The sequence below is a fragment of the Haemaphysalis longicornis genome, unplaced genomic scaffold, assembly GCF_048455015.1.
Source record: "Haemaphysalis longicornis isolate Haplotype H1 unplaced genomic scaffold, Haemaphysalis longicornis Haplotype H1 scaffold_197, whole genome shotgun sequence".
In the NCBI taxonomy this organism is placed as follows: Eukaryota; Metazoa; Arthropoda; class Arachnida; order Ixodida; family Ixodidae; genus Haemaphysalis; species Haemaphysalis longicornis.
The window spans coordinates 1-18,742 of record NW_027526292.1 but is presented as its reverse complement, the minus strand read 5'-3'; the positions used below and the strand labels follow the sequence as shown (position 1 = coordinate 18,742).

At 49.2% G+C, this 18,742-nt stretch overlaps 1 protein-coding gene and 1 non-coding gene across 4 annotated transcripts; one reads left to right on the top strand and one right to left on the bottom strand.

The window, feature by feature from the left end:
- Positions 1–712: 712 nt before the first annotated feature.
- Trnat-cgu (transfer RNA threonine (anticodon CGU)) lies at positions 713–785 on the bottom strand. Its single transcript has one exon. It is a non-coding gene; the product is annotated as a tRNA-Thr (tRNA).
- Positions 786–9,403: 8,618 nt separating this feature from the next.
- On the top strand, positions 9,404–18,693 carry LOC144166894 (protein capicua homolog). 3 transcript variants are annotated; one of them, XM_077696340.1, is made up of 2 exons: positions 9,404–9,536; positions 11,707–18,693. In XM_077696340.1, the coding sequence occupies exon 2, from the start codon at positions 11,930–11,932 to the stop codon at positions 13,979–13,981; it is 2,052 nt and encodes a 683-aa protein (XP_077552466.1). In that variant the 5' UTR covers positions 9,404–9,536; positions 11,707–11,929; the 3' UTR covers positions 13,982–18,693. The 3 variants fall into 3 exon arrangements, with proteins under 3 accessions (XP_077552466.1, XP_077552465.1, XP_077552467.1); XM_077696339.1 differs by lacking the exon at positions 9,404–9,536 and adding an exon at positions 9,787–9,926; XM_077696341.1 differs by lacking the exon at positions 9,404–9,536 and adding an exon at positions 9,939–10,890.
- The last annotated feature ends 49 nt before the right edge of the window (positions 18,694–18,742 follow it).

Here is an 18,742-nt window from a genome sequence, read left to right as displayed (position 1 = left end):
AAATAGATAATTAAAGCTGGCATTTATCTCTGCCATTTACCTTATACTTTTCTGCCACGTTTGAGAGTGTGTCGCACAGTGCTCCGAGTGGGCTTAACTCGATCGTCATGGCCTTCCTGGGAGCCTGTCCATGTGGAATTTCCCTTTTCTCTCAAAGACCGAAAGCCAATCAGAAAGTGTGTGTTTTTTTTTTTTTTTTTTTTTTTTGAAGCCATCTTGGTATGGTGGTGTCCAGGCAAAGGCAGCCACCTAGCCCCAACCCTTGAGAAACTGTCTGGGAGGTGTGCAAAGTGGACACCATGTGGTGGACCAGCCATGAAGTTTGCACGTAGCCAGTATCGGCTATACTATCAGAACCAGGACATATATATAGATATGTTCTAACGAGGAATTGGCGCCACAACAGATTTACAAGCTCATACGCCCAGTCTGAGTCAACCAGTACCGTCACCCGCCTTCACGAACCATCGACAGCATTGGCCTTGAGGAAGAAGAGGTAGAAGGTGAGACCACTCGTATCAGTGACCTCACTTGACTCCCTGCCAACAAACCCTTATAGCCAATCAGAATGGGAAATGAGGGGCTCGTTGAATTGAGACAGAAAAAAGGGTTGGCAGTCAAGAATGCCAAGGGAAGCAAAGGGGAGAATGCAGCAGGTCATTTTATTATTATAGAAACAATTTTCAGAAAGAAAGAACGAGCAGAAAAAATGCCCGCCAGGTGGGATCCGAACCCACGACCTCCAGAATACGCGTCTGATGCGATGACCACTACGCTACCGGTGGGGCTGTTTTCCCCTCCACTTTCTCGGGTATTTATGTTAAGGTATTTGTTTCCTGCACTTGGGGGTGGTAGCCAGTGTGTGTGTGTGCGTGTATATATATATATATATATATATATATATATATATATATATATATATATATATATAAGTGAGGGTGGACGCACGTATGAAAACGATGGTGGAACTAACGTTTCGACTGGGGTCCGGTCTTTGTCAGAGTAAAATAATTTTTACGATTAAAAACTCACGATTAAAAACAAAAACTGTTTTGTTGCCATTCGACTGGAGGACCAGTCTTCATCGGAGTTCTCAAATATTTCTTCTGGCTCCTGAAGAACTTTTGTCTACTGCTTATAATATAGTCTGAAAGCATAAAAAAACTCACACAGTGCACGAGAAAATAACGCAAGTAGAGACAGAGACATGAGAAAAACAAAAAATAGAGGTTTACTGACATTGCAGGAAGAGGACTTCTCTGAAGAAAGGAAGCCCTCTTCCTAAAGCGTCAGTAAACCTTTATTTTTTGTTTTTTTCGTGTCTGTATCTTTACTTACGTTATATATCTATCAATGAACTGAATAGGCTTGCCCCTGAAACTGTCGCTATTAATGACTACCATCTTTTTCATAAAAATTTCCCCGCATTTCCCCGAGGGGAAGAATGTGAAAGTGCAAATGCAGGAGTTGAATTTGCGAGGTTCGGTAATGTTCGCGAAAGAGAGATCACACACACACACACAACTACAAAGAAAGAAAGATGCATTTATTCACAGACACCTATTTGTGTTGTCGTTGTACTTGATTGCTAGAGCGGATCTCAGCTTTGAAATTTCGTGTCAGTACTCCTTCAAGCGGGTGCATTAGCCCTTCTCACGCCCGATTCCTGGCCAATCCCCCACGTGGGTATGTGCCATGTCAGCGGCTAGGCAGCGCGCGCCCATCTCCCCCCGTTGCCAAGGAAGACGAGGAGATTCCTGGCCAATCCCCCACGTGGGTATGTGCCATGTCAGCGGCCAGGCAGCGCGCGCCCATCTCCCCCCGTTGCCAAAGAAGACGAGGAGCGCGCGCACCCGCAGCTGTTGCTATGTGGACGGACGGCGGTCACCGGAATTCAGGGTCGCTTATAAAGTGCATTCGCACTTAAAACATTAGCTAATATTGTATGTGGACGATCAATTTAATGTATTTTTGTCTGTGTACACCGACATTTTGCTTGTAATCGTGCTAACGCTATATGTATTCTGTTGTTTTTTTTTTTGTGTTTGTTTTTTCCCAAACCGCGTACCCTGTGTTGTTCAATGTAATCCACTCCCCTCTGTAATGCCGTTTGGCTCTGAGGGTATAGTAAATTTGGAAATAAACCAAATTCTCCCAACCTCCACACCAACAATCGTGACACTTGAGGTTCAGGGTAAGCAAAAGCAGGAAAAGAGTGCAGCTGTTATGACTAAGCTGATGTGACATTGCACACTGTCAACACGCGCAGCAGCCCTGGGAGAGGTGTGCCCAGAATGCCACTTCCACTAGATGCCCATTTGCGCAATCTGCCGGCAGGTTGAGTGTCGTCTGCGACGGACCTACTTGAAATTCTTCCAAGTGACGAACAAGGCATTTCACGGGGCTACCAGTCTCGTCCCAGTTTGCATTGTGGGTACCAGTGCCATCATGGGGCACTGAAGCCTGTGATTATATAGGTGGCACTCATTGAAAAGTCTAACGGTCAATTTCTTCGCTTGGCAACACTGGAAACGGCCACAGACATGGCCGATGCGCCACGCACATGGCGCGGCTAGGGCCACTGGGCCCGCACGCCGATGGAAAAAAACACCGGCGTGCTTCGTCTGCTCTGTTTCAACCCAACTCTCAACGGTGGCATCAACAGAGATGTTATTAATCGCACTCACATTGGACTTGAGGCAATACTTTGCGTTCGGTGAGGTTGAGTTTGTAACGTGCAACACGTCATGTGCTTAGCACGGACAAGTACCGCCACCCCGCGGAGCCCGACGTAACGAGTGACGGCGCACTCACACGGTTGCCTGCATCCGCACCTTGCCAGTGAATAAAAGCAATGTGTGAGCAGTGGAACGGCAGTATGTGCCAGCCTGGTGTTAGGCCTAACAGCACGCTTTGAGCCCTAATGCTGTCAACCGGTATTCACAACTTGACATGCAACGAGTCTGCCCCCGCTGCATGTCGTAATGCTCAAGTTTATGGCATCGTAATGTTAAGCCTAGATATCGGCTTAACGAGGGTTATTACCTATTGGCCAAGGTTGTTGGTTGTAGTAGAGCGAACTACAACACGGCAGTCCGTAGGCCAGTACTGCCATTGCATCAAATGTGAGGCAAGAATTGGGCGCCACGATTTGACGGCGTTGCAATCACAAGACTTTAATGTAGCGCAGTGGTAGAATACCCACTTTCACTTGTACACAACAGAACAGGGGGTCAGCGCCAAGTTCATAATTTCTGTATCGTAGACATTATTCTTTGACCATCTGCACTAATAAAGGTTCTACTACAAGTCCACTATTTTTTGTGATTTTGACAAAAACATTGAGAGAAATGTTGCTTCAGGGCTTTAACCATATTGATATTTATTTCCTGCTCTGCAGGACATGCGATTGTCAAACATGGCATTTCACAGTTGCGGTCACAACAATGTATGCATTGTCCAGTGAGCACAAATAGTGGGCAGGTCTTTTTCCCTTGGGAAAAGACCTGACCCGGTGCGCTTAGGTCTGCCTACACGCTTTGAAGGCAAAAAAACATTACGACTTCCACTGGCGATACTAATCAAAGACTTCCTTACTGCTTCAGTATCTTTCTTCGCCTTTGTTTTTTCTGTCTTGCGGTGCAAATTACTTCCACGGGCAGACTGCCATACGCCGCAAAGTGCCGCCATCACGTTTGCCTACCACGCGATATGATGTCAGCATTGCATGTAATAGTTCTGCTGCTGGCAATGTGCTGTTAACACGGCTTATACTCTGGACAGCAGGGTTCAACTTCCACCTAAACTCAAATGCATGTTTTTTTTCTTTATAATGGGAGTCATTCTCTGTACTGGACAACAACACTGTTTTCGCACACTTCAAACTACAACAATGTAGTGCCCTTTACAACGAACACACTGTACTCGCAAAAACCTGATCCTCGTCTGCGTGGCATGGCATGCCGCTTGATCATCACCTTAACATACGCACTAGTTGGAAGCCTGCAGTTTCTTTCTGCCAAACAAAGTCAAAGAAGTTTCTTGATGTGCACGAGACAAGTATATTACAAAGGCTGGAACATTGCACACAAGGGTCCCAAAGTCGATGATTGTGCCAGCACCCTCATTCCGGAACACTCAGGGGCCTGATTGGTTTATGTTTGGTTTATATTGGTTTATGTTTTATTAGCCTGCGGGACTACCCGCCTCAAGAACAGAAACTGGCCACAGCCGAGTGCTTCCTGCACACCGTGAATTCTGCTTTGCTCTTCAAGTGCTGCGCGCAGCATAAGTTCACTGTAGCAGAAAAAGCGACAGTTGCCGGCCTACGCTGCAAGCTGCCGCCACCAGTGACAGAATTCGGGGAATCCCCCTCGGGGCCTCAGGCGAAACAACCACGCAATTTCGCCATCACCACTCAGCTCGGCATGGCGGCAGAACAATTGGCAGGCTTCAGGGGATTCCCCTTCCGTTGCCGTTTTCCTTTTTGCCTCACTTTTGCACCTCATTTTGGCTGTTCTAAATCTGGTTCACTCTAGGGAGAAAAAAAGGTCACAGAGGCAGGAAAATATGATGATAATGAAGAAATGCTCAACAATTGGACCCTGATGCTTTTGCATTTGCTACATCATAAAAAATGCTCAGGCCTTTTATCACTTAATACAAATAAAGTTTGCAGCTTCATCAGAGCCTAGGACTATGTACATATTGAAGTCCATTAATTAAGTTCTTTGCTTTATTTTACTCGAATTAAAGGGGCCACGAAAACAAAACACAACCTTGATTCATTAAAAAGACTTCTTTGTGTCAATAACAATGATACCAATGTTATATCACAAACTTCAAACAAATAATAGAGATATTATTAAAGAAAACTGATGCAGCAGTATCGACTCCTGAGCCACTTGCTGGCAACTTCTTTTATGACACAAAGGTGCTCGCAGTAACTAACCCTCGCTAAGACGCACGACCGGATGATTGCAGCAGATCCTTTAGTTCTCTTAGATCACGTCACTTGGATGGTAATGTGCTGTTAACATATTGAGAACTATGCTTTAAATGCTCGCCTATATTACATTACTAGCGCAACATTTGTTTTTCTACATTTCTGGCATTTTTTTGGTTAAACATCTTCTCTGGCTGGAACACAGCAGAGCAAGTTACCAAGGTCGAGCTCTTTCAAATAAAACGAAATTCTATTTTGTCCTCATGGACCTTTAGGCAGTGGAGCCAGAGTCACGCTGATGATAATTGACTTGTGCACACTGGAACTATTGTGACGTACAAGCAGGTTTTCACTGAAGCTAAAAGTAACGCGCATTTCATTACAGAAGCAAGCAATGAATTATTCAAATTCCAAGGCAGGAGAAAAAATTCACAGGTAAAACTAAGGCTACTCGCATATCTGAACTTTTTCCTACATGTATAGAAATGGGAGTCTTAACCCTCAATAGCTACGTGGTTCCAGCTAGTGCCATGAAATCAAATATAAAGGTGCTAAACAAACATGAAGAAAACAAGGTATTGAACCAATACCTCATTACATGCTGAGCAGCCGACGGCTTAGCCTATGCACGAATACAGAGATTTTTTTAAGAATTATCTTTCCCACAATTCTGAGCTTCACGCCGTATAGTGGTTCATTTCATAACCACTTTCCATCTTTAAATTGTTTCGTTGTTTAGTTCACTTTGACACGAAGAAGTCCTATACTATTTGGGACATTGTAAAATTGCTGAATGCAACAATTAAGTGTTTCTGTAGGCCGAAATGCAACAAGTTTTGAACACTGCACCATCGTAATGTCGACGTCGAAAATCAGAACCGCAAAATTTACGGAGGAACACTGCCACGGTGAAGTTCACCAACTGAATCAGGCTCGTCATTCCAAATTACCGCATTCGATGATTTGTCATTTAGTTTCAGTTTATTTAGTAGTTTTTCAAATATTACAGTGCATCAATTTCTAGGAAATACAGAAAGAGGTCCCATAGTCTGTCGCTGTGGAGGGACCGCTTGTTGAAAAGTGCACAAGATAAAATAAAAAATGAGCAGTCGGAATATATAAACAAAACAATGCAGATTTGTACACGAATCAATAAATCACTTGCTTAATTTTGTTCCTGCTATCACATATGCTTCAGGCTAAGTGTGTAATGTGATAAAAATGAGGTTCACTCATAACCATAAGCAGGAGAGGTGGTTCTAGAGTTGCAGGGATTTGTGCTCACCACTGCAAATGTAAAAAGAACACTCAGGATAATTGCAAACATTTAGCAGTCTCCTGAAGTTTTGACCACACTTCACACCCATGCGTTTTCTCAGCCAAATTATACATGCACGTTTTCACCTGAAAGTAAGCATTTGAAATTGGCACTGTTCTTTCAACATTCTGTTCGCACAATTTGTGACATTGGGCAAGGTGACATCCTCGTTAGGCAGAATTTGCTAGCTTTGTGCAGGCCATATCTGTCCAACATACTAACTAAGGAGCCATGAAGAGAAAACACAAGTTTGGTCCATTCAAAAGATTGCCTCGTTAGGATCATACCGACACCACTTTTAACGTAAACTTCGCTCAAATAAGCTACATAATTAGGAAAAACGGGAATGGCCATGCGACCCACTAGCTCATTTCCCACAACAGAATCTATGATGTCATACCAGCCAGCTCTGCGATTGGCGGAGGGCGGCAAAAGCAAACACAAATTAGGCAGAGCTTGTAGGCTTGCTGAACGAGCTTTTGTGTTTATATTTAGGGTACATTCTTTTTAAAGACGTAGGAATGGTGGGACAAACAGTGGAAGTTACCAAAGCACACGTAAACATAGAAGTACCGATGCGTATACTGCTGTTGGTACTGCGCGCACTATGCTTGGTTTAGCTGCACAGGACTGCGAAGCTTTTTACGCAAGCAACGGTGTCTTACATGACCATATTTGTCGAGCGAGCACTATGCTTCACAAAACGATTATTTTCTCCCTGAACAAAAACAAGTCAGGTTTAAATACGGTCAAAAACAAACCAAAGGCAGAAAACAGCTTGCCCTGGGTGTCGCGGCGCCATCTAGGTTCACTAACGGTAAACAAGGCTTCCCAATCGGCTGCAGAGCGATCGGTTCCTGTGATATCATTGCAGACCACAAAAATGCACGATTTAGCCGGAAAATTTAAATTTTAACTTTAATTAATTTCTCACTGAATAAAGCATCGCTTGCATTCGGACAAGCGCTGGGGGCACTATAAAACACAAAATCTTTCGAATAACACAAACTTATATTTTGTCTTCGTGGCTCCTTTAATGTGCCCCAAAATTCTGACACACGGCGTTTTTGCTCTTCGCCTGCATTTGCAAAACAGCTGTCGTGGCCAGGATCAACAAACCCACGTTGTTGGGCTCAGCAGAACAACGCCTCAGCCACTGTGGTAGCTGTGACTGCAATAGCACCAAACCACGCTGCAAGACTAAATTATCTAACTATGACAGCTTGTGAGGCAGCATCGAAAAAAATATCTCGTGCATCTTCCTTGCTCAATCTTTGGAAATGTCTGGACTCTCACTGCACAGGGAAGCGAAATATTACTAGCTGTGCAATTTAGCCACACAAATTTTGGGAACCACAACTCATCACAAATCTGATTGATTGAAGGGTTTAACGCGCTGACACAACGTTGGCGATGAGGCGCGGCGTAGTGGAGGGCTCCGGATTAATTTTGACCACCTGGGGACCTTTAACGTGCGCCGAAGTCTCGTACACATGGGCGTTTTTGCTTTTCGCCTCCATCAGAAAAGCGGCCGCTATCACGAATCTCACATGCTTTTCAAATAAGAGGCAGCCATGTAACTCGGTTGTTCACCCTCGTGCATTTGGTGTAATCTTCACAAGGGTTCCAACAATGTGATCTCGTTACATCTGTGCACATTTAGGTCAAATTTTGTCACTTCCAGCACTGACATTCGGTACCCAATTGACCTAAGCGGCCATGATACACAGCCTTGTCTGTGACACTGTACCTAAACTAGACAAAACTGGTGTCTCAACACTCCCTTCAGGAGATGTCATTCTGAGGAAGATTTTCAGCTTGCTGCGCAGTTAGTTGCTAGCATGCCTTGCACTCGCTTAATTTTAATGCCATTGGCACGTGTGCACTAGTCTGCAGAGAAAAAGCGAATGCGAAGTCAACCGAGGCTTTCCCTATTTGCATGGCAGTCGGCAAGCTCACAGCTTTTGGTCCAATGGTCTCGTCGACAATGCTATGTTCATTTACGAGCTAACCTGACACCTTTACGGAATGACCCAGGGTTCCTGCAAAACAGGCTGCTGTGGTGTTGGACAGATGTATGTGCTTACAAACTCAGCTGCTGGGAAGACGTTGCTGCTTATCAATTTAGAACCCCACCAAACACGGGCTGAGAAACAGATGCTACACTCGATCACACAAAAATGCCCTACTGCGCCTAAAATACCCCGCCGAAAAAAGAAATTGAGCGCTACAGGCGACCACTTTTGTATTTTTCTGGACATATTTTTCATTAAATTCACCATCCGCGTATTTTTTAATAAAGAAATAACTGCGAATATCGCTTATGTATTGATGTCTTGCCCCAGATAACAGTAATAATTTGCTTTAAGCTCAACAATATTGACAAGCATGAACATTACCACCGGACCTAGACGTTCAGATTTGGCTGTGGGTATATAAACCTGTTGTGCAGTATCTCTTTCACTTAGGCCGAGCAGCTGAATCGCGGGACAGGCAGCCAGAGCAAAATTTGTGCGTTCAGTAGCCCAAGAAAGACTTTGGCCTTAAAAAAAAAAAAAAAAAAATACGGCGACGCTAGTTCTCTCGCCGAGACGAAGGTTGTTGCGAAGGGGACGCGTGTACAGGCTTCTCGGCATTGTTCGAGTGCGGTCGGCAGGCCTGACAAAATGCACGCTTTTAAAACCAACTACGAAAGCCGATGCTGTCGCCCACATAACTTCGGTCCCAAATTTCTTTTACACCAGGCTGAAAAAAACACACGTCCGATCCCGTTCCATTTCTCAAGTTTCGGCCGCTTCTAAAAGAGACGAACCACTGGGTGAAATTAAATCCGCTGGCGAAACAATGTCGCCGCCGCCTTCGAGTGGGGATCACCTTGTGACGACGGCCGGTGTTTTTCGCATCGGGCCACTCGACTAGACAAGCCTACCACTTTGTTGCCGTGCTGTCCGGTGAAGTTTAAATTTAGCTTTCGCATGTGGACGCAAGGGAGGCCGACGGCGGCACAGGAAGGCGAGCGGGGCGTCGTCTACGTCACCGCGACCGTAGCGTCGTAGTAAAGTAAACAGCAGCAGCAGAAAAGGGGCAATTGCTTTTACCCTTGGAAGGAAGTTCATGATATCATCAACGCAGACTACTCCGCTGCCGCAGCCAAATATCGCCCATATGGCATTGCTCCTCGCCCATTGGCCGTAGTAGGTGACGTCAGCGCTTCCTGCGTGCACATGCTGTAAACGCACAGGCCCTGGGCACGAGCGCTCCGCAGGCTGCAAGGTGAGTCCCGTGCGGGCTTTTCTCGCCCCGTTCGTGGTCGCGCGTCGTTGCAATGCGGCGCGAGTCGGCACCGAAATTTGTTGCACTGGCATGAACCGTCGGGGCATTGGCGGCGACTGCACCTATTAAGGTTATTTTTCGACCTCCGAGAATAAACAATGTGAAAGACCCGTGGGTGCACGGCTCGCCAATCGGATGACAGAAATTCGCTCTATGGGTGGCACGTGACTCGGACGGGCCAATGGCGTGCGAGCACAGTACTAGGTAACCACTCATTCACCATTTTTACAGGGCTTGGTTATGTTGGGCACAAATGAAGAAATTATGTTTCGCCCCGTTTTACACGCACCTTACCCCCTCGGATACTGACCTGCAATCGCGCTCTTTAAGGTAAGCCCCCGCAAGTTTTGCAAGCGCCGAGTATTGTCATGCAGCGGCGGTCCGTGTGTCATTGTGCGTGGTTGCTGCTCGTGATGACATTTGGGCTCTGTTTACGGCATAATATTTCGCGCTAATTGCATTCGTATTGCGCCCCTTTCAGCTCGCATATCGATAACTGCTTCATCCATCTCGACCGTGCATTGGCGGCATTTGCAGCTGCATCGCGCAAAGCGTGCATTCGCGACTTGTTAGAGCGTGCCCCCGTCCTGCGCTCCCGTAGCGTACAAGCCCATATCGCATCGCGACAACTTTTGTGTCGCTGCGGCCTTTTCTCGCCGCTTGCACTCGTCGAGTGCCGCATTAATGCGTACGCGGAGAGCGTAAACAATGTCCGAATGTCATCGCACGACGTGCTGGCCCGTTTTGTCGGCTCAGCTGGCACTGCCTATCGCTGCTGGAGCCTCTTGTTTTATTTGTTGCCTGTGTGCGGATATGGGCCCGTTGTATAACACCTTGTAGCGTAGACACAATGCCGCTTCGGGGAATGTCGCGGCGGCGGCCGTTTTTTCTCCGTACCAGCCCCGTGGACGGCCGGCGAGGATTTTTTGCCGCTTTTGTGCGCGTGAAAAAAGCTGGTTGCGGCAAAACAGCGGCGCAGCAGTAGTTTTTGAACGCCTCGCGCACACCTCGGAGATACGGTTAACCTGTGGAGCTGGTTCCCCCCTCCGGACCACGAAACTCGGATGGGCTCTTGCGTGCGGCCCGCGAAAGGCGAGAAGTGTTGCATCCGCTAGTTCGCTGCGTGCCGCAGGGGCCAACTCGGTGCAACGCATTCGATTGTGCACTGCGTTAGCGCATCGGTCTTGTGCACTTGCAGACGTCGTGCGGCTGCTGGTGCGTCGCCGTCGCCGGGTGTCTTTTTCGACTCGCGGGCGCTCTCGTGGAGGTCAGCTAGCATTCATCCCGTAGGCAGGTATCTTACGCCGTTGCATTGCTTTTGAAAACCCTTCCGCGATGCGTATGCGTCAGAGATCGAACGCCGGTTACGTAACGGAGTTTCAGGCGTGCTGCACGTTATGCATGCACTGTGTGCGCAATTTGCACACTCGCACAAGTGCACCGCGGAATGCCCGTTGCGTGCACGGTGCTGTGCGGATTAATCTCGGAATGAGTGCATGCACTGGGTTTAGTTTTGCAAAGCTTTGTTGCAGCCACCCATCAGGTACGGCTCATGCAAGTTCTGCGCAGTGCCTACAATGCTTGCAGCTGTTTGCAAACTTGCCATTTGCCTGCGCCGTTATTGCAGCGTTTATGCATCTTTTCTTGGGATTGGTGGGTTTGCCACATCTCATTTTGGCCGCTCTTACTTTAGGAATCTCCCTCGGATTTCTTGTGAGCCCACTTCTTCGGTAGTTTTGATTTCAAGTGTGTATTGACGTAATGAGCATGAGTGCAGTCGCATTCTCGGGCTTCTAAATTTCCGGGACCCAGTGAATTCGTTTACCATTTATTTCTGTGCAAATTGTATGCCCAGACTGTCAGTAGTGTGCGGGCTGCAAACGATCAGGGTACAAGTGCAACAAGGCACATACGTGGGGCCTTGCATGTGCCTTCTTCACTTGTGCCCTGGTTGTGTGCGTCTGACGAACTCGCCGAAGCAGGTAATGTACACAGTGGTAATTTCAGTATGGGTGGAATGCTGCAGTGTCTGTAACTCTAATTCAAGAACGCATAGAGGTGCCCCAGGCGGCGTACTTTTAAAGCCATTGCCTGCTCCATTTCTACGCAGATGAAAGCTGCTCGGCGCCTAGCAGTTGATGGCAGCGTCAGGAACTGAGCAGCCACCATGAAAGGCCACCTGCTTGGGTGCAAAGTTTGTAGCCCCGGATCCCTCAAGGCCACTCGACTGTGCTCCTTCAAGTCTTTTAGGAGAAAGGTGATGGCCCGTGCCATGAATCTCCAGCAAAGAATCAGCAGCAGTGCCACCTCGTTTTAGGACGAAGAGCGCAGCCATGGAGAGAGACCTGAGCGCGTACCAGGGAACGCTGGACCTGAAGCGGAAGGCTGAGGAAAAGCTGCTCCTGGAAGGCCCCACGGTCGTGCAGAACATTGACCCTTCCTACTACCGCAAGAAGTCGGCCGAGTCCGGCTTCGACGAAGAAGAGTCGCGACTCGACGATGAGCTGAAGAAGGCGGCCAGCAAGTTGCCAAAGAAGCGCAAGTTTGACTTTGACTTTGGCGACGTGGTTGCCTCCTTTGGCAGCCGCAACAGCAGCACCACGGCCGAGCCCATGCCGGGCGTGGACCTGCGCGACTGGAAGGGCCACCGTGTCCTGGTGCGGCTCAACGACCTGTACGTGCCCGCTGTGATCAGGGACGTGGCCAGTGACCGCGACGTGATTGTCCAGCTCGACAGCAACCAGAACGAGCTGTTCCGTGTGCGGGACGTCTTTGACGCGGCGCGGCTCGACGTCATCGGGGACCACAGCCCCTCGCAGGGCCAGGTGACGGTGGGCATGCAGCTGTGTGCGCGGCTCGAGGACAACGTGTATGCGGAGGGGCTGGTCGCGGAGGTTCGGTCGCGCCCGCCCGTGCAGTACTACGTGCGCTTCCTCCGCAGGCCCGCAGGTGTGGTGGCCGACGGGGTGTGGGTGACGCGGGCAGGGCTGCGGCTGCGGCAGCCCCCCTGGTGGGAGGACATGGAACTGGCCGTGTCCCCCATGTTCCAGCGCGACCCCATGCCGCTGCTGGCGCCGCCCCTCGTCGAGCAGGGCCTGCCGCCGCTGCCTCCCCAGCAGCACCTGCTGCAGCCGCACGGCGTCTCTGTCATCACCGATGGCATCCACCGCCTCCTGCCCGTCAACCTGGCGGGCGAAGTGGACCGGTCCGCCGATGGCAGGGCCCGCAAGCTGACTGTGGGCAGCTCCCCGAGCGCCGTGGGCGACGAGGACTCCTCGGACGACGACCTCAAGACCGGCCGCATCGAGTTTGACCCGACCCCGAGCCCGTCCCACCTCGGCTTCTGCCGCGACAACCTGACCCCGCGCTCGCGGCTGGCCTCCTCAGCCGAGCTGCGCGGTCTGACACCACGCACCCCCCCTACGCAGCAGAAGTACAAGAAAGGCGACATCGTGTCCACGCCCAACGGCATCCGCAAGAAGTTCAATGGCAAGCAGTGGCGGCGCCTGTGCTCCAAGGAAGGCTGCACCAAGGAGTCTCAGCGGAGGGGCTACTGCTCGCGCCACCTCTCCCTCAAGGGCAAGTCCGGGGGCGGAGGGGCGGCCGTGCGCAAGGGCAGTGCGCCCGCCGCAACGTCGTCTGGCCAGCAACCGCCGTTCTCGGCCGGGGCACTGCGGGTGGTGGGCGGCGGGCGGGAGTGGGAGGAGTCGTCGCGCGAGAGCATCAGTGGCAGCCCCGGGGACCGCGCGAGCCGCGTGCAGGGGCGTTTCGACCTGGAAGAGACGGAGGCGGCCAACATGCTGGTCTCGCTGGGCAACTCTCGGTCGGCCACGCCGTCCTCGTTGAGCCCGTCGGAGCGCCCCGAGCTGTTTGCGCCCATCCGGCACGCCACCGCCTGGGGGGCCCCGGACGGCCACTCTCCGGAAGGCGCTTTCCGGCCGACCACCGTCGTCGTGCACCGGCCGCGCGTGGTCAAGACCTCGGAGCCCGTCTCGGTGATCCAGCACTCGCTGCCGCCGGACAAGCAGCTGCTCCTCGGGGAGTCGCCGGCAGCGTCCGCGCAGATGGTGCTGCTCCAGCAGGCCTTGCAGCAAGGGCGCGGGTCGCTGGGAGACTCGATGCCCGCCTACAGCGCCATCCAGGTGGCCCCTCCCAAGGAGCTGCCCGGCATCAATGGCCAGGTGGCCGTGGTGCTGCAGACACCCCCCCAGCAGCAGCAGCACCCCAGCCCGGCGCACCTGCTCCCCGTGATGCCCGTGGTGGCCGCCAATGGCGAGGCACACAAGGACGATCCGGCCGTGGACGCCCCTGGGAGCGGTGAGTCCTGGGGGGGCGTCTACCTGCGGCTCTTACTGCGAAGGAACAGGGTTCGCACAGGTCCTTGAAAACCTTGAAAACCCTTGAATTTAGAAGTGTCAATTTTAAGGCCTGGAAAGTCCTGGAATTTTTAAATGGTCCTTGAAAACCCTTGATTTTTTCGGAGAGAATCAATGGACCTGTCTTTTCACAAGAATTCAAAGTGTTTGTCGTGGATTTTAGGTGCTAACAAATGTAAAGAAACATCGTAACAATCAAGTTTCAGTGTATTGCGTGAAATTACAAGTTTGGTGGGAGCAGACACTTGTCAATCCAATCCATGTCACGATACAATCCAGTGAAAGCCAGCTTCTGTTCTCTATCTTGCATCTTCCATATAGTCTGTCTACGCATACTCCTGAAATGTTTCCTGTGCCTCATACGCTCCATCTGCGTTTGCTTTTTCTTGCAAATGGTGGACGTGTACATTGTTCATCCTGCCTTGCAGCAACACTTGCGGATTTAATTTTAGCTGATACTCTTGCTCACAAAGGAGGAGATGCAGGCAACATTAACTAAGTTTTAAAATCAAACAGCCTCAGCAAACACAAAGGAAAAAGAAAAACCTCTAAATACCAGCCATGAAATAAAAAATTTCCCCGCATTTCCCCGAGGGGAAGAATGTGAAAGTGCGAATGCACGAGTTGAATTTGCGAGGTTCGGTAATGTTCGCGAAAGAGAGATCACACACACACACACAACTACAAAGAAAGAAAGATGCATTTATTCACAGACACCTATTTGTGTTGTCGTTGTACTTGATTGCTAGAGCGGATCTCAGCTTTGAAATTTCGTGTCAGTACTCCTTTAAGCGGGTGCATTAGCCCTTCTCACGCCCGATTCCTGGCCAATCCCCCACGTGGGTATGTGCCATGCACAGACACCTATTTGTGTTGTCGTCGTACTTGATTGCTAGAGCGGATCTCAGCTTTGAAATTTCGTGTCAGTACTCCTTTAAGCGGGTGCATTAGCCCTTCTCACGCCCGATTCCTGGCCAATCCCCCACGTGGGTATGTGCCATATCAGCGGCCAGGCAGCGCGCGCCCATCTCCCCCCGTTGCCAAGGAAGACGAGGAGATTCCTGGCCAATCCCCCACGTGGGTATGTGCCATCTCCCCCCCGTTGCCAAGGAAGACGAGGAGCGCGCGCACCCGCAGCTGTTGCTATGTGGACGGACGGCAGTCAACGGAATTCAGGGTCGCTTATAAAGTGCATTCGCACTTAAAAAATAAAGCTGGGGAAGCGTTTACGAACCCGTTAGCAGGTGCACTAATGCTGCACTAATTGTGCACTAATGTGCTTAGGTATTGTGCAATAAAAAACTTTTGCATTGTGTTGGAAAAGTAATAAATAATCCCATATAAAACGTTAGATGGGGACCTTGAAAATGTGTTTTCTGGTCCTTGAAAACCCTTGAATTTTTGCTTTTCAAGCCTGTACGAACCCTGAGGAAGCTCAGGTCAACCCGACCAAATGGGAAGGCGGAGACGTGGGTGAGGGTGGTGAATGGGGCCCGGGAGGTTCCACAGCTTTCGTGATGCTCGGAATGGGCACCAGGTGCGCTACACATCTCACAAAGTGCACATTGAGGGACGGGGGCAGAAGGGTCTGAAGGAGGAAACTGGGAACAGGGCACTTCCAGGTGGGCAGAACAGGTTTGGCTGACCCCTAGATGCGGCGTGGCTATACAAGGGGCATGCTGCAAATTTGTTTCTCTACGAGAGCTGGGTACTGAGCTTGGCTGTGCCCACAAGACAAGTGTGCCACATAATCAGGGATGTTCCCATAGGGTGCTTTCCCCAATGTCCTACTTAAAGGGTCCATGAAGAGAAAATACAACTTTGTTTAACTTGAAAGAGTTAGGCTTCAGTACCTCACTCAGCTCCATTCCGGCCACGAAAGACGTTTTTTAACCGATAAAAACGCAAGAAATACTTAAGAACTTTCAAATTTCGCGCCACAGTGACGTGTTATGAGCAAGAATGACGTCATACAGGCCAACAATAAAACACAATTTTCAGTGCGTTAACTGCACGTTAGCACTCAAGTGATGCAGTCAAATGGAACTAGAGGCCCCATTACAGACGCCCAGTCATGTGTCATTGCGACAGATCAGTTAGGCGGCTGCCAATCGCACAAACAAGGTTCCGTGACGTCATAGAAAAGTTGCGGGAAATTGGCTAGGGGGTCGCGACTGCTTCACACGTTTTATTTAATATCTCCGTTATTTGTTCGAATATTGCGATGATACTGGTATCATTGTTATCGGGACTAAGCCGTCTTTTTAATAAACCCAACTTGTATTTTGTCTTCATGGCTCCTTTAAGCAGAAAGAATGCTACTTGTGTCTATGTGAGGTGTGCGTGCGATTCATAACATGCGAACAATCGGAACCACATAGTGCATATGCTTTTTTATTAGTATTACCAGAAGTAGCACACATATTGGGAAAGATCTCACATGAGGGCATTATGCTAAACACTTTGTGCCTAAGCCTAATGAAGCAGTGACGGTTGCATTGGTTTTAGCAGTAGATGTTAGCTGGAGTTATGTGAGCTATGGTATTATTTCCGTGGGTTTTTGTTTTGTTGTTTTTTTCTAGCTGCTGACTGCATGTGTCGTTATGCAAAACCTCCAGAGATGAGCTGGCCGTTATCACTTCCAAACTCGTGAGAAGAAACACAGAACAGCATTGCTGGCACTAATTGCTGTGTCTACTGATGAGGCATTTCACCCCTTGCATCATGCTGAGGAGTAAAGTCTTGTCGTGGGGTGTGCGTTCAATGTGTTTACAAAATGTTCCTGTGACCTGTGCATCCAGTGTGATAACATGGGGGTCAGCGCATGGTACGCGTGTTAAAAAAATACAGGGCAGTTTTTTTTTTTTTTGAGACTGTATGCTTACAAACTACTGCAGCATCGACAAACAAGCTACCTAAGAAAAGGCAAACATTATCACTCATTCATAGCAATGTCTTTTCAAAATGCGCACACCCATTGACATCGGAGTCCGTCGCTTAGGCAGAGCGATACGATACATGAGCGATTGCCGTTCTTAACTTGTTCCCAAGTATAAGCAGCCACAGAGTGTGCGTACGCAGTGCACTCGCACTTCAAGGAATTCCAGTTAGTCTGTAAGCTCCATCTTGCCTGCATTAATAACCGGATGGCTTTGGTATTTACTGGAAAGGACATCTAATTTGTGAAATGAGGACTTGAAGGATTGCTTGGTTCTTCATTGCAGCCACACGATAACCAGACAGTGCCCCATTAGGCAACCAGGTCTTGGAAGTGGGCTAGTTGGCTCCAAACTTGAAGCATCGATGGCGCTATGCTAACACGGACAGGAATGTTAGCCACAGGACGACTGTAGTGCATGCTGCGAACTGGTTTTTAATGCTGGTTGTGCGTGTGTTGGTCGAAACGTGTCGGTTGAAAATCCGGCGTTCGTTGCGCACGTAACGGCCGACCGCTCAAAGGACGAAAAAACGGTTCCAAGAATGCTCAAAATGACCCCACATTTTGCAGGGAAGCTCGTTATGAATGGAGTAAGCGACTGAGTAGAAAGGAAAATTGTGTTAATTTTATGCTGAGTGGGATTCGAAGCAAGGTCCTTTCGAATGCGAGAGAAACAGGGAGCCCCTGAACCACCAGAGCTTGATGATTCTAGCTGAGTAGAGGCGAACCTTGAGAAAGGTCTGCGGCATGTTTTTGCTAACACAACGAATACGTAGGACGCACAACAGGGATGGGCCGAGCCTCTCATTCATAGCAACTGAAAGGAAAGAGAACAAAAGGAAAAATGTGATGACGATGATAGTGACAGAACGCATGCGTGTTACGAGACACTTGCCACCGGAATATAGGCACCTCGTCGTCATTACTGTGAATAGAGTGAATGCACTGCCTTCCGCGCAACAAGGGTTGTGCAATTTTTATCAGTGCAGTTGGGTTCTCACTGTTTACATCAACAGCCGGTATGAAAACACGGTGACGCACGCAATACCGACGTGTCTGTCCCACAATGCAAAACCAACGCTTCCACATTCACCACATTATAACGAGTGCCTAGGTGTCCTAAAACTTCAATAACAATGACAGAGCTCGTATGAAAACATTCAGGTGCGCGTGACAGGAAAGGGTAAAAAAACATTCCAGCTCAACAATATTGCGTGTACAATGACCTATGAGCTATCTAGTTGCATCATCTCAGCTGTCGACTGTGTAATTGATGGCACACTAATACAGTCTTTTTTGTTCCCACATTTCACGACTGAACGTACCAGGAGACCTAAACAGAAGCGTAGTGTGCTGAAATTCTGCCCAGCTCAGTGGCTAAGGTGTCCGGCTGAGCCCAAGGACGTGGGTTCGATCCCGGCTGCGATGGCTGCTTTTGAGAGAGAAGTGAAAGTCGAAAATGCTTTGTCAAGATTTCAGCACATGTTGAAGGACCCCGGGTGGTCGAGAGTAATCCGGAGCCGTCCACTGCGGTGTAGTTTCACCACTTTAAACCCGCGGAGTTTGAAAATTTTGAAATTCTTCCCAGCAACCACACGTAGCGCTGTGAGCAGCCAAGTGGCCAGGTGCCAATACATGCTAGCATAGGGCCTCCTTGATTGTCGGTCCCTGATCGTTTGCGAACTGCCTGGGACGCAATCTGGCGCTCGATTTCCCCATGTATTCCTATGGGACTTCTGGTCCGAACACCGTCCAGGACTGGCAAATCGAGGAGGCCATTAGATTGCTGTGCCCCTCAAGCCTTTCATTCATGCAACATCCTGATAGGTCCC

Bases quoted from the DNA above. Each gene is read 5' to 3' on its own strand.
- LOC144166894 (XM_077696340.1), top strand. From the start codon at position 11,930: ATGGAGAGAGACCTGAGCGCGTACCAGGGAACGCTGGACCTGAAGCGG.